At 36.7% G+C, this 25576-nt stretch overlaps 1 protein-coding gene across 15 annotated transcripts; it reads right to left on the bottom strand.

Moving 5' to 3' along the window:
- Window positions 1–730: 730 nt before the first annotated feature.
- LOC18447633 (binding protein) lies at window positions 731–24726 on the bottom strand. 15 transcript variants are annotated; one of them, XR_016042182.1, is made up of 33 exons: window positions 24483–24726; window positions 21172–21375; window positions 20847–21028; window positions 15617–15743; window positions 15276–15494; window positions 14600–14816; window positions 14355–14500; window positions 14088–14233; window positions 13749–13898; window positions 13571–13619; window positions 13294–13485; window positions 12922–13110; window positions 12564–12718; window positions 12347–12473; window positions 11284–11436; window positions 11120–11179; window positions 10778–10914; window positions 10527–10644; window positions 10224–10352; window positions 9879–10078; window positions 9320–9473; window positions 8517–8663; window positions 6407–6493; window positions 5672–6301; window positions 5514–5588; window positions 4155–4234; window positions 3415–3466; window positions 3239–3325; window positions 2333–2542; window positions 2127–2198; window positions 1878–2044; window positions 1284–1510; window positions 731–1137 (listed from the first exon to the last, which is right to left on the bottom strand). XR_016042182.1 is itself a non-coding variant. In XM_011629980.3 (33 exons), the coding sequence occupies exons 1-33, from the start codon at window positions 24573–24575 to the stop codon at window positions 1102–1104; spliced, it is 4848 nt and encodes a 1615-aa protein (XP_011628282.2). In that variant the 5' UTR covers window positions 24576–24726; the 3' UTR covers window positions 731–1101. The 15 variants fall into 15 exon arrangements, 6 of the variants coding, with proteins under 6 accessions (XP_011628282.2, XP_020531264.2, XP_020531265.2 ...); XR_016042183.1 differs by having other exon boundaries at window positions 2381–2542; XR_016042184.1 differs by having other exon boundaries at window positions 2333–2539.
- Window positions 24727–25576: the final 850 nt, after the last annotated feature.

Raw genomic sequence — 25576 nt, 5'->3', positions numbered from 1 at the left:
CCTCTTTCACCCACAACATGCATACCCTATTTCCCTTCTTGCTTTTACCACAAATTAAAGGAGTGGCTATACAATGCTCCTGCACGCGCATACTATACACCCACTCCCTCAGGTAAAACCCAATTAAGAACAGGAGCTTAACGTACGCCTGCTCCCGCGGAACATGCGTTTCAAACCATTTGCTAGCACCTGCCCAAAGCATTGTTCAGCTTAACCGTTGTAAACCCGCGCGTTGAAACCCTTAAAAGAAGCACGGTATAATCTTGCATTTGAAAATGATTTCTGTACCATTACTTTTTCACATTTATATTTGACTTCCACATTGGAAAATTAAATTTTCCTCCTTGTTGTTTTTTCTTTTTCAGGGAACTTTTTACATGCAGAGTCCATGTATTATACTAGAAAGAAATTTTAAAAGGGAGGTAGTAATCCAATGCTATCATTTGGATTGCAGCATTGGTGAGTGCCGAGAAGTTATATCAAACTAATTATAGAATATCATGTAGAGCCTTTATATGTGTTTTATTTTTTTCTTTTTCTTTTTTTTCTTTAAGCCCAAACCCAATTCCTTGAAACTTTTATATAATTAGGATTTTCTGATACTTTTAAATCAATGACTATAAAAAAAATGATCGGGAAGCAACTGAAATCTAAGACCCTAATACCAAAAACATCTAGTATCAGCTGCAACCATCTGAAAGACTAACAATCTAATCATCTCTAAGTCCACTTCAAAATTGTTTCCATATTATATTAAAATACAAGCCTAAACCATTTTGTCGAATACAAACTACCTGCCATGATCACCTTTTCATTGAACTAGGGTGACAAATGCATTTCTCTTAACCATAACACAATGGGCTTCCATTAAAGGGAAGATGATAAAATTATATAGCAGTACATAATACAACCCAAGCAACAAGGCCGAGTTTTGCTCCTCCCATTGAATTATTTACATTGTACAGTAGCTTTACCTGTGATTGGCTTCAGCAGAGATAAAGATGATCAATAGAAAGCGAGAAGCTCAAGTCAATCAATGGCTGCGGGAGCTACGTCACAGTCCAAAGATGTTTCTCATGGTAGCTGTCTAATTTCAAAACCTCAGACAGCCTTCCCAGCTCGCAATTTCCACTTACTCTGCATGGATAATAGAGATATCTAAGATCCAAAACTCTCTCTCTCTCTCTCTCTCTCTCTCTCTCTCTCTCTCTCTATTTTCCAAAGTAACGCAATGCCGAACAACGAAAAAGTATTTCAAGAGATATTCGAATAAATATACTTACTAATGGCTCATTGTCAGAGTCTCCTGAACCTTTGGCACTTTCTGTGCCAGCCCCATTTTCATCTTCAGAGACACTCTGTTCTTGTGGAGAATCCTTCGCACTCTCAGTGCCGTCCACCTTTTCTTCTTCAGATATGCTCTCTTCTTTCAGTGAATTGGGCTGGTCTTCGCTTTCTTCCATTTGTTTTTCAGCTTGAGCGACACTTTCTTTCTTGTTTCCAGAATCATCTAAATAGATAACATTGGAAAAGTATCAGCCTATCACCTCCGGGTAAGTCGAAATGCAATAGAAAAACGAGCCTCACATTCTCTTGTCTACATGACTAGTCAACAAGCTCTCCCAGTTGTCAAAAGAAATAAGAGCCAAGATGATCAGCGGCTGCAGATGCACGTGGTTGCGGATGCAAGTGAATGAGGATTATAAAGGTCCTATGTTATTTTTTTTCCTGATGTGTTTGTGTGTGAGACAGTGTGTGTGAGAGAGAGAGGCACTGAGAAAGAACACTGGAAATGAATATCTCTCGCCCACTCCATTAAAATGAGAAAAATAAATAAACTTATTACAAGTCAAAGGCCACTAAAATCGGAACTTTACCTGAATTCTCTTCTTCACCATCAGAATCAGGCTGCTGCTCTGCATTCTCAACATCAGAACTACCTCTTCTTTCTACATCGTGAGAATTTGTATCTTCTGATATTCTAACACCATTACTCCTATTCTTCCCAGGATTTCTTCTCTTTCTACCTCTTGGATTTGAGGACCTATAGCAGAATTGAAAATTTAGAAAAGCACTAAATATGGAATAAACAAACAGTGAGAAAAAGCAGCAAATATCTTCCTTACTTCTCAGCTACATGCTTCTTTTCTTTTGATACAGCTGAAGTCTTCGCCTTCTTTACTTTCCTCTCCAATGCCCTATAGTGATATCAATAACAGTCTTTCTTAAATTCAATAGGATGGAATCAAGGTTGACTACCATTTGTATGGATTAACGAGAAATACAGCAAAAAAGAAAAAACATCAATGGCAGCTATAGACAGGACATCCACCTCCGACAATGAATAGCAGAGATTAACTGTAGCCAGGTGAGTGAGTACCACTGGGGCTACAGCAAACATGCACCGTCCATCATCGGTTATGGACTGACTGACCCTGTGGTGTATCACAAATCACACACTACTGGTGGATGGTGTACTCCTCAGAGAAACCAGTACTTACGTGTCGGTGGAGAGGCTTAGGCTTGGAGCTGCATCTGACTGCTAACAGCATATAGACAGAATTCATTAGAGATTTCATTTTTTTTGTTTTTTTATTTTTTTGTAATTCAACACATTAAAGAACACAAAATAATTCATGAGGATTTGGAATACTCATGCAAAACAAGAGATGGACGTGGAAAACAAGAGAAGGACAAGAACAAAGTGGTAAAGCACTTTCATTTTTTTTTCTTTCAATTTCAGATCACACAACAAATTAACCCCATGAATTGTCAAAACTCTGCTTAGAGCAGTAAGAGACTCATATTCTCGAGGAAAACAAGAGTTCGACAAGAACAAAGTTGCAAAGAACTTTCATTTCTTTTTCTTTCAATTTCAGATCACACAACAAATTAACCCCATGAAATTGTCAAAACTCCGCTTAGAGCAGTAAGAGCCGCATAGTAGATTTTATCCAATATTAAAATCTGCAGAGTATGGTTTGATTCTGGAAGAATGAATTCCATCAATGGTTGAAGCTTATATGGAATTAAGTCCAAAGTTTTGCAATCAGAAGCAAAATTTATGCTGAAATTCAGTAATTTCACAGTCAACATGATTTTAACGCTGAATTTGGCCAAATTTCTTCAAAATTTTAAAGCATGGTAATTGTGACAATTCATGGCCTCTCACACAAGAAAAAAGAAGAAAATGGAGTTGCATTGAGAATTTAAGTAGCAGTAGACTGAAGAACAATACCTTTTCCGAAGTTTGATCCTCCTCAACATAATCCCATATCTCCTTATCCAACCTAAGGTTTTCGACGTCCCCATCATCATATAGTACCTTTGCCCATACAAATAAGCTTGGAATGATTAGTTTGCAACAAAGAGACCGCATTATTGTGACAGATTCGTGAAGGGAGAATCTTTTACCAGGTGTTTCTTTGCTCCTGGATCATATGATTGCACAACACCTTGATAGAACCTACAAGAAACGCAACAAAAAAACATAGGTGAATCATTGTTATTGCTTTTTTCAGTTGAGATGTTTGAATGATGACATAGGACCAGAATGCGGTTTCAAAACTTTCATGATAGATGACTGATGAACCATCATGGTTGTCAATGAACTAAAGTCATGATAAATATTAGAAATAATACATTACAAGTGAGAACATTATTTCTTTTAAAATTTTAAAAAATACAGGCTCTTCTGTATGTGTGTGCGTGTGTGTGTGTGTTTGTGTGTGTGTGTTTGTGTTTGTGTGTGTGTGTGTGTGTGTGTGTGTGTGCACGTGTGTATGTATGTATGTATATAGATTATAGATAGATAGACAGATAGATAGATAGACACATACAAACACACACCCTTTTCTACTTTTTAATTAACAACCAAAAACTTTGCCTAATACAAAACCATGCATGAGTACTTTCCAAAACCAGCGAGATTGAAAATGTGGGAAAAGCATATTTAAGAACACTGGTATGAACTACACAGTTAGTTCAAGAAACTTTTATAGGACACATCATGCATGGATGCCATTAAAGTTTGCAAGATATTAAGTGAACCACATAAACAGAGCAGAAATGTCGCAATAATTAAATTGACAAAGAAAGCATATCATAAAATGTTGTCCAGAAAGCCATGGAAACATGGCAATTATAATGCTTACTCTTTATCCATGGGCCACCAAACTTGTATTCTGCATCCAATCAAATCCAAATCACGTTTGCTAGCATTCATCAAACTAGGCTGAAAACTCAGTACAGAATAAGTTTCAGTAACATATCATATTTCTCTCAAAATTGGATAGCAATTTAAAGGAAATATGGCCCTATTTTCACTAGAAGTTCGAACATCCATTGAAGCACATCCTATTTACCTTCTGAAGTTAGAGCTTTGGTTAAGGTATTAACCAGTTCACTTCAATATTCTACTTTAAATGGCTAAGTTAATCATTTCCAAGAATAAAACCTATTAGTGGATCCCCAATGCAAGTCCAAATGGGTGAGTTGATTTCAATGAGTGGGCATGCAAACAATTTGCACTTGTGGGAGGGAAGATCTCTTCTTTTGGCAACATGCCCAATTTGGAAGTCAGCCTAATTAGAAATATTCACTGAATAAGGTGAGAAAAATGTCTGAAGAAAATTAGAAAGGTACACATCCCATTGAGTAAATAAAGTCAGAGCTAACTAGAAAACTTATAGACAACATTATCAGTGAAAGCAAGAAAATCGCATTACTTGAGTAAACCTACTGGAAAACCATAGAAATATTTGGTCTAAACTTCTCCCATATATGGCATTAGATGGACATGGATGTCATCCATTGAACAGTGGAACCTCACTGTAATAGAAGCATTCTGAGAAGAAGTAAGCAGCACACAATCAGAAAAAATTACGATACAAAAATCAGTTCCTTAGGCCAACTCTTGTATTTGACCAAAAAACTGCAAGATAAATGAGTACGGCAATAACTTACTGACACCTCGATGTGAGGGGAGCATCCTCTCATTATCATAGAGTGATGACAAGAAAGCTCAATTGGTTATAGAGTACATTTATAAACCGGGTCACACCTACTTTTCTCCAAAAGATGCATGCGCATGTAGCAGAAAGCTGAACTCAAAATCGGGGTGTTTTATCTACTATATAGAAAGTCATGTGCATAACTAGGATTCTAATTATATTTTACCATGGTATACCAGGAATTGAAGTGCTGGATATAAAAATTCTTCAAAAATCACGTCAGATATATCGATCATGCAAGATTTTGCAGTGTTCACAATTTTGCATGTAAAATTTTCATGCACATGTTCCATTCATAAATAGTCCAGGTTTAGTTTCAAGTTATGAAAACAGTGGTCTCAAGTATATATTAACTGAAACTGTATCGCAAAATTTTTTTTTTTTTGAAGTCAACTGTATAGCCAAAATATTAACAATTGAAAATTTTGTTCTCAAATAAAGAAATGTCCTCTTTGATAATTAGAAGGTATAAAATTAATAAAAAAAATAGAAAGTGCTCACCTTCTCCAATCCTGTAATACTCTTCCTTTTTCGTTTCCTAATCTTCTTATCAGAGTCATGTATTTTAGTGGAATCCTGCAATGTAAAATTGAAGCATAATGTTAAACCATACTGAAAGTATATAAGATGATCCTATGACATTCTAGGAGAAAGGTTACCTTTGAACCATTGCCAGCATCACCAATTGCACCTAGATTTCCCTTCAATCTCTTTGAAGAACCTTTAGCTTTGGATTTTGTTGAAGATTTCTCGTCAGTTGGCAAACATGAGGGCGATAAATCAAAATGGTTATCTGGTTCTGACTTATCTTCCTCCAAAATTAATTCTTTTCCCACATGAGAGTGATCATCAGTCTCATTCAAAACATCCTGAGAATGTCGTTTTCTTGATTTAGGACCTCTCTTAGAGGCCTTTGATTTCTTGGTTTTCACGTTTTTCTTAACAAAATGTGATTCTTTACCTTTATCCTCACCAGCAATCCCTTCATTTGCTTGGTCTTCTAGACTGTCTGAAATTTTTCCAGCTTCTAAGCTCTTTGCTTCTTGCAGACTGTCCAATCCCATTTCCTTAATAACACCCAAAATGTCTATATCAGTCTCTAAATTTTCTCTTTCAGCAGGTAAAATTTCTGCTACTTCATTCTTCTTCTGAGTGTCATGTTCTTTTTTATTCTTTTTCTTAGTCCCATGTGCTTTTAGAATTCTCATTATCTTTCCCAGAGGTACTTCTGTCTCGTATTTATCACTGCTCATTAGATTTTCCCCATCTTTGGTCACTTCAGATTTAACCTGAAAAATCAATTACAGGAGAGAGCGATTAATCTACCAACAAAACAACTAGCAATTAAACAAGGGAAAAGATTGGAAAATAAGCAAACAAGGTACAGGGCATACTCTCTCTTCATTCTCTAAAAACAGAGAATGCAACTGAGCTACGACATCATCACCAGCCAACCATGAAAGTTGCTGCTCCTCACTGGCCTGAATCACGTATATAACAACAATAGTTTCCATTATGCAGAGAGGACAATTCAATGGACAGCTTAATGCTCAGACGAGGAAGAAAATCTGAGTCTGACCAAAAGTCCAGCACTGATGCAGAGCAAATCAAATCTAATGTCTCCGAATTGTCACTTTAAAAGGGAACATGAAATCAGAAATCATGTATTCAAAAAATAAGTTTCATTTCTCCTGGGCATTTCTTGGTTAGAGCCACTTACCAGCCATTGACAAAGGAAATGAGAAAAATAGTATGAATCTTAAGGAAATAATAATCAGGATAATTAAAATGAGAAATGAAGAAATAGAATGGCACAAAAAATCCGAAGTTAGATGAATGTAGAAGGGGTGGCTGCTTTTTTCCGTAAGATTGCCAGTGCTAAAAGCTTGGAATCTCACATAGTTGGGGTTTGTGAAGGTTCTAAAAAATTTACAGGTTGCTGCTCTCTCCACCACTACATAGTTTTTCAAGTCAGATTTCCTCACCACTGCACGAGGCTTCATCTCGTATTATATCTCATACCTTGAACAACCTGTTTATGAATTTTTATCAACATTTGGCAGTCCATGTTATCCTAATCTAACAGTTATTACTACCACAAGGTTTACTTCAGTGACTCCAGAACATGTTTTTCTGAGATAGAGTACTAATCACAAGAAATATCATTGCCTTGACCCCTCTACAAGGAAGATATATATCTCATGACATGTCATATTTGACAAGACAGCTTTTTTGATGCTTTTATTCTCTTTTCTTCAATCCCATACAAGTTTCTCACAGTAACTCATGGCAACCTTCCGGCCGACGACCAATCTGCATCCAGAAGTCAATGATATTCATTCTTAAAGCAGGTGTCAAGTTGGAAGTCACATCCTATTGTTTCATAACAATCTCTCTGAACCTAATTTGCATAACGTGCAAGGGGGACCACCAATTCTTAGCGGTTCGCAGCTAGGATGGGAAACACCATACAATACATATATATGTGTGTTTGCGTGTATTAGTTGAAACAATTAAACTATCCAGATAGAAAAATTCAATATTTATTGCAAAGTATGTTAGAAACTAAATGTTTAACAGCTGAAAATACTAGTGAATAGAACTCTTTCATATTTACTGGTTACATCATCTATCTCTTACCACAAGCTATTGCACGTCTCCATTGTGATGGAGTTTGTAAAGAACCCGAATCAGGGGCATTGACTCTCGTGCTAGAGCTACAGGAATTGTTGATGAAGCATGGGTACTTGGTATAATAGCATATACTTGTTTAGCTGTTGTACATGTTTCCTGACAGGTAGGGAACATGTTACTGTTGGTTGGTGACGGTGGTTTCAACTTAGAGGAACTGTGATTTGGGGCAAGGTTCAGGTCACCATATGTGGAACAGTGGTTCACAGGTAGGAGTACAGAACTAGCTGGGGGGTCCCTGTTACTTGGCTTTGAACTCATCCACTATGACATCATCTGTAAATCCAAATGCAATCCAGTCCAAAGTGCGAGTGGTTACACATTGGAAAAATATTCATGCATGTCAACATGCGGCCTCATTTGCCACTTCTTACTCATCAGAAAGTCATAGGCCTTTCTTCCTGAGCTTAAAGGTTTTATTCGACCTTCAAATTACACTTTTACTGCCAATAGTCCATTTTCTGGAGATGCAAGAAGAAGTTGAATGGCATTTTTTCTCTTTAAACCAAGGCTTATATGGAATTTCTCAAGTTGCTCTCATGAGAACTCATTTCTTTGCTAACCTATCCAATGTCTTTGATAGTTATTCCACTAACAATAACGCATGCTCATCCCATAATGATACACTTTTAGTTTCTTCTCCTCTATTGAATTTTTATAACCAATCAATAAACAAAACAAGAAAGTGGGTTCACCTCAATCCAAGCATAACTACTTTTCCACCTCAATCTCAAGACATTTACGTGATATAATATCAGCTTGCAAATATAAATTAGGAAAACATACAGCATAAATTATGCTAAAGCAACTCACCTGGGAATCATCACCTTCATTCCTCACAACAGGCCTATAGAGCATTGAAGGAAGTGAAATAGATTGAGAAGAGCATGTAGACTCCACTTCATTGCCCACTAAATGCTTCACTATAGACAGGCCAAGATCACATATTGCATGTGCATTCTGTCCAGTATCAATCACATGATAAGATAACACAGAAAAAACATAGTGTAATGCATATCACTCATACTGCCATAACCTATGTTACAAGGACATAGAGACAAAAATTCATGCCTGACTCATATCTGAAGAATCTGAATCCTACCTATATTTTACCAAGTGCAGTATGACACCACAGAATAGGCGCATATAATCATACATGTCCATATATATTTATAAATAAATTTTATTTACACAATTAAACTAACTTAAACAATGAAACATGAGAGTCCAAATCAAAGCTGCATATGTCCAAATCATAAGACATGTGCCCACATGCCTTACAAATGGAAAAGTGTCTTAAATGTGGACATGTATGTCTTACAAAACAGCCACACATGTCTTACAATGCGGAAATTCGTGTCTTACAAAACAGACACGCATCTTCATCCAATCTATGAATTGTGTGTCCACATAGCAGACATGTCGTGTCTGCAAATCCAAAAAATAAAATTCCAGACACATGTTGACATGAATTTCTCGTGTCTGTGTGTGTCTTGTAAGTTGAAATGTGTGTCTAGTGCCTTGGCCTATTGGATTAACTCATACAGCATGCATGTCCTTGTTAAATATCAAAGAGTAAATGCATCCATCAAATTTTTGAACAATGATATACAGACCTTTGACTTACTTCCATCAACCACATCTTCTGAACACTTGATACCATGAAATATTGACATTATTGCAGACAAGCTCTCTTGTTTCTTTCCAGCACTAGTCTCGTATTGTCCCTCTCCTTGAGAGACCAGAGAAGAGAGAAATGTTTGCAACACCCTGAAAGACGCAAGACATTAGTGCTAACAAAATGGAGAACAACCCTAAGTTAATTGTATTTTCTTAGTTCGGAAATCAATTCTTTTGTTTTTTGAACGTAGGATTGAAATTAATAGCCTAGGGTGCAACAACAAGAGGTCCAAAGTCCACACCACTAGGTTACATAAGAGAATCTATTGCATCAGATGCACCACACATGCACATACATATGTATTTGCATGTGGATGTGTATTATGAGAATTCAGTCCTGTGGACAACTAGCTGCACTGATATCTAACGCACAGAACCATGAGCCACTGGAAGAGTACAATTCAATGTGTTGACAACAAATTTTACTAAAGGCACCATTATGGGGATGAATGGACTCATAAAAGCAACAGAAAATCCAACAAGAACCAAGCATACCGGTAAACTGGTTCAAATTCTTTAACATCAACACACTCAACCCCAGGGAATGCAGGATGATGCACAAGAGCATGGACCAAATATGAGAGAATATGCTCTGGATAAGCTATCTGCAGGTTCCCATTGGATTGCAGAAAAACATGCCGCCCCTTCACTTCACGTCGATACATATCAACTATTTCAACTATATTATGCCTGTCCTGTGAACAAGAATAGATCCAAGTTAGCGAACCAAAGGAAATCTCATACTCTGCATATATGTAAGCACAAATACTTGTACCAAAAGGAAATGAGGGAGAGGGCACTGAAGGAACTGAATGATGTAAAGCTCAAGATTATAATGACCTCTTTAAAGTCAGTGGATCCGAATATGCCAAACAGAAAGGCACAGGCATACTTTCCATCCACAACCCTGTCCTTCAAATATTGATGTACCTTGCTGAGGAATCGATTCCTAACCTGAGGGTAACCATCCTGCAAAACAAGATGATAATGGAAATCTTAGGAACTCAGCAACAAAGGAACAGCCTCATCTTGATTGGAACTGTAGTACTGTATAGGTTCAGATGGAACTAATCAAGTCAAAGTAAAACAGCTTAAATATAAGAAGATACCAACATACAATATTGGGAAGTAGTCCAATCAAACCTGTGCAGTTCTTAAGACTAAATGAAAAACATCAACAGGTATTATATGATCCCAATGTTTCGACAAACGTAAAACTGCTTTTGCTGAAGCAAGTCTTAAATGAGCTTTATCCACTTCACTGCAGTCAAAGAAAGCATTTCAGAGTGAAAATGCAACAGCATATTCTCAAATCAGGTATTCCGTAGGCCATGCAGGTAAAACAAATCAAGAAAATTCACACTCTTTTGAGGAACACATTTTTTCCTGCATACCTCGACTTAATATCCTCAGAAAGCTCCCCAAAGGTTAGAATGTTTTTTAGCATCCTTAAAAGCTTATCAATACCGGTCCGCAACTGAGCGTCTTTGGCAGGTAAATAACTCATTACCAAAGTTTTAATACCATATATCTGCAGTGCAAAAACATTAGGCAGATTCAAAGCATAAAAAATATGGCAGAAGATCCATGTTTCACAACGCAGAAATTATTGAGGATAATCGTTGAAAATATTGTAAATTGTCAGGCACAAATTATCCAATAACTCATCACCAATTTTATTTTGATATGCCAATGAGGAACAAAGGAAAATCAAAATTCTTTCCAGGTAGACTTGCCTTCAGCAAACAAAGGTCACTTCTTTCATCCCATTCTTTCTTCAAAATATCTTCAGAAGTCTGAGAATGCAATAGAATAACATTTAAGCACCAATAAAAATTAACCAAATGAAGGAAAGGATGATATAAGGTACACATCTGTCAGAAGAATACATAAGGCATACATTACTGCAATTCAGAACTTCGTTTTGTATAAACCCAAGAACCTCCTCCTCTCTGGTTTCAAAAACTGGCATTGCGATCTGAGCTATACAGCCCAATGACTGAAGTATGGCAGGCAGATGTGTTTGTTTTTTCTCCAGCATATCCACAAGCCTCTGTGGTTCCAGCAAAAAGGAGATTCCAGTATTTAAGCATTTCGTAGCAACCAAAACGGGGAAAAGAAAAACAAAATGAAGCGAAAGGTCCCCTAAGGGGTAAAAGAGAATGAGAAACTGAAACTTATTGTTGATTTTGAAAATTACAAAACTAGAAGTTATGGGTGTTCTGATGAAGGATTCAAAGTTAACACAAAAATGACCAAACACAATTGTCAGTTATGAAAGTGACAACTTTTGCAGCTAAGTGTGTCTATGTCCGTGTGCTTGTGTGCGTCAAGAGGAGTGGGTGGCAGAGCACTGGTAATGGAGGGTCAGTGTTTAATTGATCTCAGTGATGGCAGAGCTCGAGCTCTGCTGTCTGAGACATTCTCTCTCTCGATCTCGATCTCGATCCGATCCTTGTCCACATATTGGGGGCAGGGGGGGGGGGGGGATGTTGGTGTGGACGTGGAGTTGGGGAGAGAGAAGGAAATATTATCTGCCTTCCTCACAGAAGCCCTAGTTTGAAAAGGTGAGTCAAATACATGTGTGTGTGTGTGTGTGTGTGTATATATATATATATATATATATATATATATATATATATGGGAAAATTTCTCCATACTCCCTATATATATGGGCAAATTTCCCATGAGAAATGGGTGCCAAAAATAGGGGGTATGTGTATATATATATATATATATATATATATGGCACCTCAGATATGGCCCTTGATAGAGCAGAATTATACGCACACATACACACACACACACGCACGCACAATTGTCAACATCTAACCAATCAGACACTCAGAAAACTATTGCTGCAACAGAAATTTTCCCTCAACAAGACAAATACCTGAGACATGGATAGAAACTAAATACTCAACTGAATCATGGGTCCATTTAAAACTACATGGAGGTCAAACCTTGTATAGTACAGAGAGTGCCTTAAGTCCATCATCTTCAGTTACTGCAGCAAGGGCTGGAACAGAATATTTGGCTTGCCTTCGTGTGCCCTCCAAACAGAGTCGTTCTAATAAAAGGTCAACTGAACTGCGAGAAACCGGATTAAAATATCAAAAAAGCTACTTACAAATAGATAAGATTTTCCGCTTTAAAATTCTTGAATTTTCCATAGTGTACCTGGAAGTCTTAACAAGTTGATCCCGGATGACTCCACCAACCTTTGCAAGAACATGCACAATACCTTCTTTAATGTTGTCATCATCTTCTTTGAGAAGATGGACCAAAGATTCTTCTGTACCATTGAAAAGCGATGGAAAAAAACCTGAAAGAATCTAAAAAACACACCAATATTTCGGTACAAAGTAGGCATATATAGGGTTTTAGCATAGCCTTAAAATCAATCCAGCAAAAAAAGGGAGGGGGAGGGAAAAAATGTAATCCTAACCAACATGCACAGGGAGCTAGATACCATCAGGAAACCATGGACAAGTACAATGATAGAGCACCATACTATCCAGAAAGTAACACAAGTTACCTCAAGAAGCTTCATGCAAGCACGAACAAGTTGCTGATTCTCGTCTCCTGAAGATTTATACATAACAACCTCCGACATGATCTCTTCTACAAGATCCTCATTGAAAGGTTCATAAGAACACTTGATTGAGAGTGTTCTCATGAAATCATACAGAGGGTGCTTGTCACCAAGGATCATAAGCAAGTCAGCCTGCGATGGGTAAAGAATGAATAACTTGCTCATAATCTAAATTTACTAAATTTATAAGCCTGTAATCATCTATATGATGCATATCCAAGAGGAAATCATTTTACTCTGGAAGTGTCAAACTGAAACTTATTCAGTTCACTGCCTACTCCTACTGTGAAAAAGCTGAAGTAATATCAAATTTACCCGGGCGGTTGAAGCTTGGTGAGTACTAGTATGAGAATCAAGTAGGGTTGTCAAAATCTTCCAGATATTAGCATCTTTCAATTGATTAAAAGTTTCGAAACACTCCTCTGCCTTTACAGGATCCTTAAATGAACGAGACATGGTTTTGAAGCAGCCTAAGATTCTCTTTTGGAGCTCAGGTGAACCATCATCCTGCATTACACAACTATAGTCTAAGTTATATTTGTTTTGCCGCTGAACCTCGTTCTGTATTTATCTGTTCAAAAGACTAATGAACCTGATGCTTCAGTCTAAGAGATAGATATGCCTGCATCTCTTGCTGTAACCTGCAATTTAAGAGGAAATACCCTGAAAACCTGCCCAGTGTCTATCAAAACCAAGAAATGCAGGACATGTATCATATGAGGGTCATTCGGAATTGCATTAATTTCATGAACAGAGGCTTCGGGGCTAACCTGTGCTTCTGTGCCAGGAGTTGCTCAAGAGCCTTCACATCAACCTTTTCAAATTTTGAAAAAGCCGTCACCCAATGTCTCACTTTCTCTTTATTTGAGAGCTCTAACGGGAACAATGAATCGGACAAAAGAATCTCAATTTCTTTGGATCTGTAAAAGATATTGTTAGGAATTTCTCTTAATTATACTATCAACAAAATTTGGAGAACAAATGGGCTCATTATTTATTTATAAAAAAAATAAAAAACAAACATATGCCCATAAATTCAATCCAGTCTCCAGGTAGACGTAAGCCAAACCATACTGCAGAAGGAACGTTGTCAAGATTTGATGCCCTACCTGAAATCCTTGTCATAAAAGCATCGCAATAGTTTTCCTGGAATCCAGTCATATTCACCATTTCCAATTAAATTATCCGAATCCTTCAGGCAATATAACCGGTATATTTCTGCTAGCCTTTCCATGGTATACCTTTTGACAACTATCTGGAATATTTCAAATAGATAGGAAAAAACCGTACATCAATCAAACCCTTTAAATATGTTGAAGCACAATAAAGAAATATGTATCTTTAAGTGTGAGCATAAGAAGAAGGGAAAAACATACAGATTTATCACGAAGACGCTCAGCAACAAGTCTAATAGTCTCAGTTGGAATAGATTTTAATGAAGAATTGGCCACATCACAAATTGCAGCTACAACTTCTTTCCGAACATTTTCATCATAGTCTAACAGTCGAGCACTGAGTGCAGCTGAAAAATGTGCATTAAAATGAGAGTAAAGTAATGTATCCAACACAATTAATCCTTCCCACAGATGAAGCTAAAACAACTCATGAAATTCCTTCTTACAGATAATTTCAGGCGCTTCAGTTCGAAATGGGTTTGACAGAAGACACTCTTTAACATGCTCAACAACAGATATTCGCACTTCCACTACTCTATCGGTTAGCCTTTTCAAAAACTCAGAGAAGAGTGGCAGATATGCTTGCGAGATGACATGTCCAGGTAAAGCAAACAAGCGTCCGAGTAGGTTCACTGATTTCAGCCGAACATCAAGCTGATCAGTCTGCAAAAGTTTAATTTTTCTTTACAATGTGAGAGGGCGACAAGCTTCTCATGTGTGACAACAATGGTTAATGGTAGAACTTCTATAACAATCAAGCTTACCAACATGGTCAGAGAATCAAATATTGAAGACCAAATTATGTTATCTAATCTGAGAAGCAATAACGATAATGAAGCTCATCATCAAAAGTAGCAAGTTACTTCATCAATTAATACAATTACAATCAAAAGATTAGAAACGGAAGAAAATAAAAAAAGTTAGTGGTATACTGGCCACAAAGGAGCATGACAAACAACAGAAAAGCAAGTGGTGTACTTCGTGAGTCATGTATTGATCGAATGAATCCACAAAGAATCTCTGGAGCACAACAATAAATGATACCAATTTCATAATAATCAGACTCAACATCAATTAAACAGTTTCAGCACAAAGAAACATGAGAAAGAAGACAAAAGCTACCAGTAATTCTCCCGTCATGTATGGGACGACCCCATGAAGAATCTCAGGAGCACAACGATATATATGATATATGATTTCATGATAATCAAGCTCATCATCAACAAAATGCTTGTCCCCCGACAGTGCTGATATAAGGAATGGGTTAACATAAGGCTCAAGTTTTCCAGCACAGTGCTCTACAACATTCATAGCCAATCTCCTTGCAGCCAAAGAAACTTCCTACATGACAAGTACCAAGACTGAATTAGCAACTATTTGCAAGTCCAATGAAAAACTCAAACTAGAACGAAAATCGCACATGTGAAAAACAATGAATCAGATTACAAAAAGTGGAAACTCACATCTTTCCCCCGACCTAAGGCAGACAATAGAACAAGCAAGAGCTCATCCTGGATATCCTCGCTCTCATCTAAAAGAAGTACCATGATTGTTTGCATGGACATTAAAACATTATCTAGATAATCATCTCTGCAACCCCAAGAAAAACTTCAATGAGAACATAATAAAGGCTTTAGTGATCACAAGTTCTGATGTCGAAATAAAACAGAGAAAAAAAACCATGTCATTAGAAATTTCATGTTTTTTTATGTTGGTTAGTTAGAGACACAATTAAAGAACTGATATATAAATATCTAATTGTATATCACTCTCACTAAAACAGAAAATTCCATTTGATTGTCCAGTTTAGAATTCAAATATACAACAGATGAATGACTGCATATTACCAAGTCACAAGCAATTCAACCATATGTCTAGCCAAATAGCATCATAATGTGATGCAAGACAAAAAATGGAGTAAATCAGCCCACTGCAAACAAAGTATGATAGTAGAAGTTTACAAACGCACTGGGTACTCCACCCACGCATTGCACACAGTTTACAAGGGTACTCCATTTTATGCATGTGCTGTATATTGACACATATTGACACACCCTGATATGGGTCCAGCATGCACTCTGTACATGCCAGAGAATTGGACATTCTGATATGAAGCATCCACACATCTGTCAGACGTGTCTAGTAATTAGAAAAGCCGTCAGTTTCTAAATTATATTATATTTCTCTTTTGTGGGACTTGAACTCAGAAACTTTCAGCAAAAGGGTAAATGACTCTACCACTATGTTATCACCATTTATTGTTAACTATTTTATTAGTACTATTAAAAGTATCATTATTTGGAAAATAAACTATAAAAGAATCGAAACAAACGACTTATTTTATGCATTCCCCACCATAAAACAGATCTTTTTTGTCCTTATTTTTTAAATTTTGCATAATTCTCTTTTTGTAACCTTTCTGGAATTCTCTACACAACTTATACACATTACATTTCTATAAAATTACTTGTACGAAGAGGTCGGGCTGTATTGGGTCTTCAGCCTAAAGTGCTATACACCTAAGACACGTGCAAGACAAAACATCAGCGTCGGCTTCTATGTACCACTGCTTGCACATGATGTTAATCGCCTCCTTCTGGCTTGCACAATCCATAGCATAGTAGAGGCCTATGCCCTTGATTTATCACCTTACAACATTTGCTCGTTAGATCCAAGCAAATCGCCTACATCCCTTAGCAAGCCACATTACATTGCATATAAGAACATTTGTATGAAGCATATACATGTCTGTAAGTGATATTGGTGTGCCGTTGCATGCCAATCTACCTTAAAAAGTAGAAATGCATTCACAAAGGGTAATTTAGGTTTGGAGAGGTGGAAATCCACTGTAGTTCTGCAGCTTCCATCTTTTGCATACAGCAGTCAAAGCCAGGGTTAACCCAATCGTTGTCCAGGCCCTTTAAGTGTTAGAAGATAGGCAAAACACCGCCTTTTCACCTTGCTCTACATTAAGTTTAGAAAGGGCCCCGGCCCTCTTTCCAAATTGATTGTACAAACTAAATGGAGCAGTGGACTTATCAGAACTTAAAAAATGCGGTACTTTACATAACTTATTGCAAACACACCACTAGTCATGTAATAATGAGAAAAATTCAGTCATTTACCACGCAAAGACACCTTATTAACTTGGGTAAGCAGTACTAAAGAATAAGAAAAATTCATTTCTGAGAATATTTTATTCGAGGGAAATATTGGTCTGATTTAAGGCAAAAACACTTGATATAGTAATTTTTCAAATGTGACAAAAGTACTAGTTGATCTAGTTCTTAGTATCATGAGTTGAGTCATGTGGGGCCGAATATTATAGATGTCACTCCAAGTAGTGCCACAATTAGATGTATGGGAGCTATGGAATCTATTCTATGTTTTACTTACTCAATATGTGTCTCTTGAATGCAGGGATATTTTTGAAGAATTAGTATTTCCATACAGAACCATGAGGCACACATATCATGATTGTTGTTCGTTTGTTACTCAAGCATTCATCCTTCTCATATTAGGCCTATGTTCTCATTATTAGCCATGTAAAGCACTAGGTTGCAATTTCGAGTAAGACGCCACTCTGGGGAACTGGAGTAAACACTGGAAGTTTGAAGCTCATGACAAAAAGATAGTGAAAGTTCTCCAGAAGTTCGGACCTTTACTCTTTAACTTTGGTCACAGGCAACTAATAGGTGTTTGACAAGACATTATTTACCAGGGGAGAGAGAGAGAGAGAGAATGTGGATAGTCTCAATCTTTGATGGCCCACCTATGCTCACTTCTTTTATTGTCCATTTTTCCAATGTTAGAATAACGTGGACAAAGGTGACTATATATCAAGTAGACCCATGTGTATAGAAAAGGCAATATGTACCAAGATCTCAACACTCAACAGACGACTGGAAAATAAGGGATACGACGGATATAAAGCATGCTTCCACGTCGACTACCTACCTCCTTGTGCACATCAACCTTTGGAACCCAAGTTCTGGTTATCTGGTAATTAATGGAGAAAACCAAGCATTCTACTGCTTACTCACAGCAACAGCTCTTGGACTATATTTGAAGCAATATAGGCTTACTGAACAGCCTAAAATATTCCGTTGCAGCCAACTTAACCTTCAAATGCATCTTATTCCCGCCCCACTTGCCCTTCAGTACTCTGCTCATAGCCAATCATCTAAGTCTCCGTTTGACCAAACTCAATAGAGAATATGGAATACATTGAAGTGTGATAAACAAACCGCAGGTTCCATATTTTGCAATTGTGTATTCATTGCATCTCTTTTGCAATGGGCAAAAATCCAGGACAGACCTGAAATTTTGCCTACCATGATATCGGGCATTCATAACGAAAGTAGTGGCTTACCATTTTGGGTAATTGAAGAAGCCAGTTGATATTATAAAATCATGACAATTTTGGATTTCCAATACCCCAAGCGTACTCGTTGGGATCTGAAGCAACATGGGAATGGAATAGGGAGCAGGAGGAGGGGACATCACAGGCTAGAAGATCCCTATGGTTGGGGATTTGGTCCGTATAATGCATATGTTATGGATCGTGATCCCCAAATATTAGGGATCTCAATCCCAGTCTTTAAGGGATCTCGATCCCGACCTTTTTCCATTTCAAACCCTAATGTTTGGAATTTTGCTCTCAGCCCTAAAAAACATATATAGTCTAGGACTATACATACTCTTCAAAGTAAGGATCTCTTTGCTCATACAATGAAGAATTACGACTGCATTAAAAGTATAGTAGTTCTACTTCTTTTTTAACATTAAAAGTATAGTTGCATTGCTAGCTGATTATAAATAAAGAAAAACATCAGTTTGGTAATTATCTTCGGCTTTAAAGCGGGGATTGGGATCCCTAACAATGATTGTCGAGATCCCAAAATTAACAATGGTTGTCGAGATACCAAAATTTAAAATTCGAGATTCATTGAAGATCCCTTTCCCAGAGCGCCAGAGCAATATTCCAGTGGGCAATTGCCAGCGAGGTTGGGAGTTCCCAGCAACTATGATCTTGAAAATTTCAAAGATATTAGGAGCCATCAAACAGACTCTTTAAAATCACAGCAACAGAACTGCTCTCATCAATAGGACCTTATTCTTTTATCATATTCATCATGAACCAGAATAACAACCTAAGTCACCACTTGCTAATCTCAAATGGGAAAAATGCTATCCAGGGCAACATCAGATATACCAGATATGGCAGAACCAGATACACTAGATATACCAGGATTCCAATCGAGTTCTGAATAACAAGAACACCAACATCCCCCTATCCCTATGGAGAAAACGTACATGCAGGAAAATTCATATCCAAATTCCTCATCCCATCAAAGAGGATCAAACTTCATCTTCATTGAGCTCAATGACACTAAGCATTCTTCTAAAATAATTGATACTTTGAATCACATCTGCAGGTATCAAGCACTTAGCCCTCTCGGATTCACAATCCATTTGGAACTAGTACATGCTCAATGCCATCCAGTAAGAACAGATCTAATCAACTCTACTCCAAATCAACTAACTCATAAAATCTCATAGTCCATATTTTAGCTGGATAATGGAGGTAATGAACCCCATATATTCTAAAATGATTGATACTTTGAATCACATCTGCAGGGTGACACTTAGCCCTCTCGGATTCACAATCCATTTGGAACTAGTACATGCTCAATTCCATCCAGTAAGAACAGAGATCGAATCAACTCTACTCCAAATCAACTAACTCATAAAATCTCATAGTCCATATTTTAGCTGGATTATGGAGGTAATGAACTCCATATCTCTGATGCCCAACACCAAACAATAAACCCAAAAAAAAAGAGGAGGAAAAGTAACATGAAGGTATCTGGCAATCCAGGCAATTGGGTAAGGCGATCTGTGATTACGCATTTTCACAAAAGCAAGGCCCTAGCATTATAGCATCTAACTCAATCCCAATTTCCATATCAAGCAAGTTGATATTGCAGTCGATAAAAGCTACATGGCCGAGTCTAGCTGAAAATGAATGAGCTTGGCTCATGGAGCTTGACAAGCAAAAGGACATCATTATTAATATATGCACAAAAGGTACTTGGTCTAAATTCATTGATGCTGTATTATATAGTTTAGGAAGAGATAAAAAACCCTGTCGAAGTTCAAAACCCGCAACTCACATCAGCATTTGAGCAAGTCTTGAGATGAATCTTAAGAGTGACACTGAGCCTTAGCCATGTCCAAATGACTTGACCAAGACTAAGAAGGGTGCTGATCCCAGTCGACTTCGGCTCATATTTTTAATTTTATCTTTTAGCCATTAAAATGCTCCAGCTTCAGCAGATATGCATCTCCAACTTTGGATGATGACATTCTGCCACATGGCCAGACTATGCATCTCAGAGAGACACTAGCTACAATAGAAATTCTAGGTAAGTAGTTACCAATCTTAATATTTCTAGTTTTAACTTATAACCATTAGAAAGCTGCAGCTTCCGTAAAGTATGTATCCTCAAGAGAATGAGCTACAATATCTACATCTAATTTCAACCATCAGAATGCTCCAGCTTCAGAATAGTCAATTGTCAACAGGTATGACCTTTAAAATAAAACTCAAAAGCAAGCCAAGAAAATTATTGATACTATCATGGAGGTGTAAAATCTCTGGAAGTTGTATAGAATAGAAACCAGGTGTACCTGGCAACAGAAAGAAAGGTTCTGAACATATCATTAACTAAATCATCACACTCCAGATCAAGCATAACAACGAACGATCTATATCTCGCAACAGTCTCTAGAATAGCAACCCTTCTCCCAAATGATGGACCATTCGTATCACCCAATCCTCCAAATATAGCAACAATCAACCGAAATATGTCCTGAAAAAATAACAAACCAAAGCATATTTAAATATGGCAACATGGCATTGATATGAGAATTCCATGCAGTTCCACATAAGTGGTAGAAAATAAAGTGAATTTCATTCAAAAGGCAGTTAACCTTTCTCAAGAAAGAATGGTACCCTTAGAACATCATCACTGTATGGCGCTTCAGGTGCAGTGATTCTGGTTATTTCGCATATGCAAGTCGCTACGAGGAGCTTGACATCCTTGTCTGAGTGTTTCAAAAGTTCGGGTTTCACAATAGCATTGAGGCATGGCTGCATTGACTCTAATAAGGATTGGGATGGTGATTGATCCAGCTCAGAGAGACAAGTGGCAGCTTGCTACAAAAGAAATGACAGAGGATTAAGACAAGCATAATTTTGATTGTGTGATTACCATGATGGTTATTTAACGAATTAATGCACTGATATTCTACCACCTATGAAAGAGTTATAATCCATATCACCTGTAAGCAATTCAGAGACAGAACACACAAATATTATTATTTCCACAACACAAGTCAGTCAGTTTAGGAACAAAAAGAAGGAAATTTGAACCATTTTCTGCATAAAATGATGGTGAATGTATGAACTTTTTGTTCATGGATATATGTAAATGCTCTGCTAAGAAATATGGCTCCTCCAAGAATTACTCCCTAGTCACTGTAAAACCATTTATCATGGCATTTGCCACATATCTACATCGTAATGCTAAGCAACAAACACTAAGCCAAGAAGAGTGAAATCTTCTTATATTCCAGCCCAGAATCAGGTGACTCTAAGGATTCAGAGTCCATCAGCACTTGAATCTCATTCAATGCTTGCGAATTCCTAAACAAGCAAGACAGCACTTATGCATGATCCAATATCCTCCTTTTTCTTTTTTCTTTTTTTTTTTGGTAGTTAGGTTCCCTGATATACAGGACACACACATACAAATACAAAGTAATATATTGTTGGCTCCTGTATGAACACAAATGACATGCGATACCAGATTAATATGAATACAGGAAGCATTGATTAGGTAATTGACCCATTATTATGGTTACTGGCATGCAACATACTCCCAAGAGCCTCTCCAAAATTCCCAATCTTTCCACAACCAAGAGTTCTACATGAGACCCATGTTTTCTCAATTAGTAATCTGCCAAGGAGTATACTCCTCTCCAAAATGTACCTCTAACAACCCAATCTCTTGACCACTTCCTTGTCAACCATCTTTCTGACACCCACAAACTTTTGGAATATCTGAGACATAATGCAAAATGTACTCGCCACAGGTCAAGAAAAATCACCAATCTTCGTCAATTTAAGCAACTCACTCGACAAAGATAGAGTGGGCACCTTCCTAAAATTGTATGAAAGAATAAAGTTGAGTGACAATGATGCACATGAGGGGGTTTGATCAGTGAAAAATGAAAAACATGGATCTTACCCAAAAGAAAACCTGTGTGCCTCAACAAATTTGACATTCAACATTTATAACATCTCCTCAGACACCTTTATTCAGCCACCTAGACAGAAAGTAAAAAACTTTACTCATCCGACTCGCCAGAAAGAAGCCTTTATTCATCATCTGCTTCAAACACAGATAATTAACGCGTGCCCATGAACATGCTTCAAATCAGAACTTTCATGGAGACAGGATCAGGACGCATGCTTCTCCAATGAACCAGACATATAGCATCCTAAACTTTCTTCATTCTAAAAGGATATCTCCAGCAACTTTTACAGTTGGCAACCATTGTAAGTAACTTTCAAAGTCACTAACACTTTTAAGTCAAAAGAGCAACACTGCTCCTCCACTCTGATGTATACTCTTTATCACGTTATGTTCAACTTTTTTTTTTTCTTTTTCTTTTTTTCTTTTTTTTTTTTCTTTTTTTTTTTTTTTTAGAATGTTAACCTTTTATGTTCAACTTTTTGCAAGTGATATCAGCAAATAATATGCAGAACCCATATAGTTGGGATAAAGCTCAGCATGATGACGACATCAATAAATAGTGTACAGTTCCTACAAAATTGTCCAACTAGTCCCTTCATATTTCTACAGCCCTTAAAAACTATCTTGTTACTGGATTGTGAGAGAGCAAAGTTCACTTCTCAGACACATCATATTTGATCGCATCTTTCCTGTGAATGGTAGACATCTCACATGAATCAGTATCAACGCATTAAACAGGAAAATTTGACCTCTTTGAAAATAGATGCCCACAAACAAGGCCATCGCACCTGCTCCTTGTCACTACAGATATGCAGCTCTCATTCTAACGAATTTCAGGTGGCAACATTCCCTCCAAAAATTTGAGATAGCAACATTTTCTTCAACTTGCAAGCCAGTAAGAAATCTAAAACACCTTCCACTGGCTTCTTGTTTTGCAAATAGTTTTTTACAAGTTAAAAAATATAGAGATGCATATATTTCTACAGAAATTTCTCACATCAACCACGACAACCCGCCCTTTCTGCTGGCACAGTTGTTGCTTCTACAAGTATGGGTTGGATTTCTATTGAACAGAAAAAATAGGGCATCCTAGAATTTCTTAATTGGTTCGTGTCTATACTAAAGATTATTAACTAAATGAACAACTCCAGCTATATTCCATATGGGGTAAATATGTCGTTTCCAGTGATTTTTAATTGAGTGATATCTCCCCTAGTTCTGGGTCTTCTTGGTTAACTATGATGTAAATTTCTTAGCGACTTGTTACTAATTAGACATCCAAGAAACTATATCCATACTCACTACAGTAAAGACACTTGATTCTGAGTACTGCTATGCAATTGCCTCATACAGACAGTAATAAGAAAATAAAACTACATATGCTTCAGATTTGCTAAAACTTGCTTCAAGCTTCTGGATTGGTTTCTCAGACAAGTGTTATTAGAGATAAGTACTCAAGATGTAAATTTTAAAGATGTCATTTCATTAAATCATCATTGTCAAAGCCCTTTCCCAACTAATTGGGGACCATTCCATCAAATAAATTAAGTATAAATGGAATTAACAGAAAATGAACTGGTTCTCGTGTGTAATCTAAAATTCATGCAGATTTTTTATTACTTATCAGATATTTGGCAGTAACTATGATGCTCAAATTTAAACTTTTACTACATCAAACCCAGACTATAGTTCCAAAAAAAACTTCAAGTATGGGCATATAAACATAAATCTGCAATTTTCTAGAATGCACGCTAAACTTCAAACTGATTTCCCTCATATGCTCCATATCATCCATAAAAACCCCATCTTTCCAACAAAATTAAGGAAAAAACATAAATATCCTCTCCTTTCCACAATTATAAACACCAACAACTGCTTGAAAATGCACGAAGCACACACTTTTCAAAATCAGTACTGAAACTTCAAAGGAAGCTACCAAAATCCATTAAACTTAGAAAAGAAAAAAAAATATCAGTAATAAGCCAAATTACAAGAAATCACTAACCTTTAGAAGCTTGATGAGTGAATCCTTCGATGATGGAGGGTTCTCAAGCTTCGTCCCCGCTTCTTTGAGCCGCTGTGGGAGTTGATGTCCCATTTTTTGAGCTAAAATTTAGCTTCTTCCGCAATTTCTAGGGCAAAATTCATGGAATTTGCAGAGGAAATGGATTTTAGGGCTGGAGAAAGTGAAAGAGTTTAAAGAGTAAACGAGATCACATGAGAGGTTAAGTTTTATAATGACTTGTTCATCGATCGGACCAGATTGCGTATTTATATATGACATACGTCGCTAAGTCCCGTACTTTAGTGTGCCTGAACTAAAACTTAAGTATGACGAAACTACCCCTAACTTCTCAGTAAAATAACTAAAATAAGCTCACCCTATTTTGTTTTTTTTTTTTTTTCTTTTTCTTTTTTCTTTTTTCTTTTTTTATAAGGCCTTTCCTGAAAAACTATCAAAAAATATTCATTTAAGATTAGAGTGCATTAAGATCCCATTTTCTTTAATGAAAAATAAATTGATATGGCTATCAAAATAAGTAAAGCCTCATCTTATAACCTATCTAAAATTACAATTCAATCATTGGAAAACCTTTACATCGATTCTCTCGGCTTGAACATTATGATTTTGAATAAAAAATTAGATTTCAAGCACTATAAATAGTGTATATCGTAACAAATTATTTAGACTATCCATTTCATTCTAAAAAAAAATGTTCACCTATTTGCAAGATTTGTCAATTTTTTTAGTTTCAAATTTTTTTATCGGTGATGGAAATTAATTTTAGAGCCATCATGAAGATTTCCATTGTTGAAAGTGCTTTCTGAACTGGGATTTGAGATGAGGCTTTATTTTGTTTCATAAAGCCTAGGCTTTATAGAAACTTCATTCTTCTTTTAAACAAATTTCATTTCATAAAAATACCTTATTGAAAAACTTGTTAAAAATTTTCAATCAAACTGAACACTATATTTTTTTATTAATGAGTTTTATCCCCTCTACAAATGGAACATTATATATTTTTTTATTAATTAGTTTTATCCCCTCTTCAAACGGACCTTTTTGTCTACCCAAAAAATAAAAAACAAAAATAAAAG

The sequence above is a fragment of the Amborella trichopoda genome, chromosome 10, assembly GCF_054954075.1.
Source record: "Amborella trichopoda isolate Santa Cruz 75 chromosome 10, AtrichopodaSantaCruz75HAP2 v2.0, whole genome shotgun sequence".
NCBI classification, from domain to species: Eukaryota; Viridiplantae; Streptophyta; class Magnoliopsida; order Amborellales; family Amborellaceae; genus Amborella; species Amborella trichopoda.
This window is presented reverse-complemented; position numbering and strand designations above follow the sequence as displayed.

Bases quoted from the DNA above. Each gene is read 5' to 3' on its own strand.
- LOC18447633 (XM_011629980.3), bottom strand. From the start codon at position 24,575: ATGGGACATCAACTCCCACAGCGGCTCAAAGAAGCGGGGACGAAGCTT. The intron at 15,744-20,846 runs GTACACCTGGTT...TTGGGGTTGCAG, and splicing joins ACCTTTCTTTCTGTTGCCAG to AGATGATTATCTAGATAATG. The intron at 10,915-11,119 runs GCAAGTCTACCT...TTTGCACTGCAG, and splicing joins GTGACCTTTGTTTGCTGAAG to ATATATGGTATTAAAACTTT.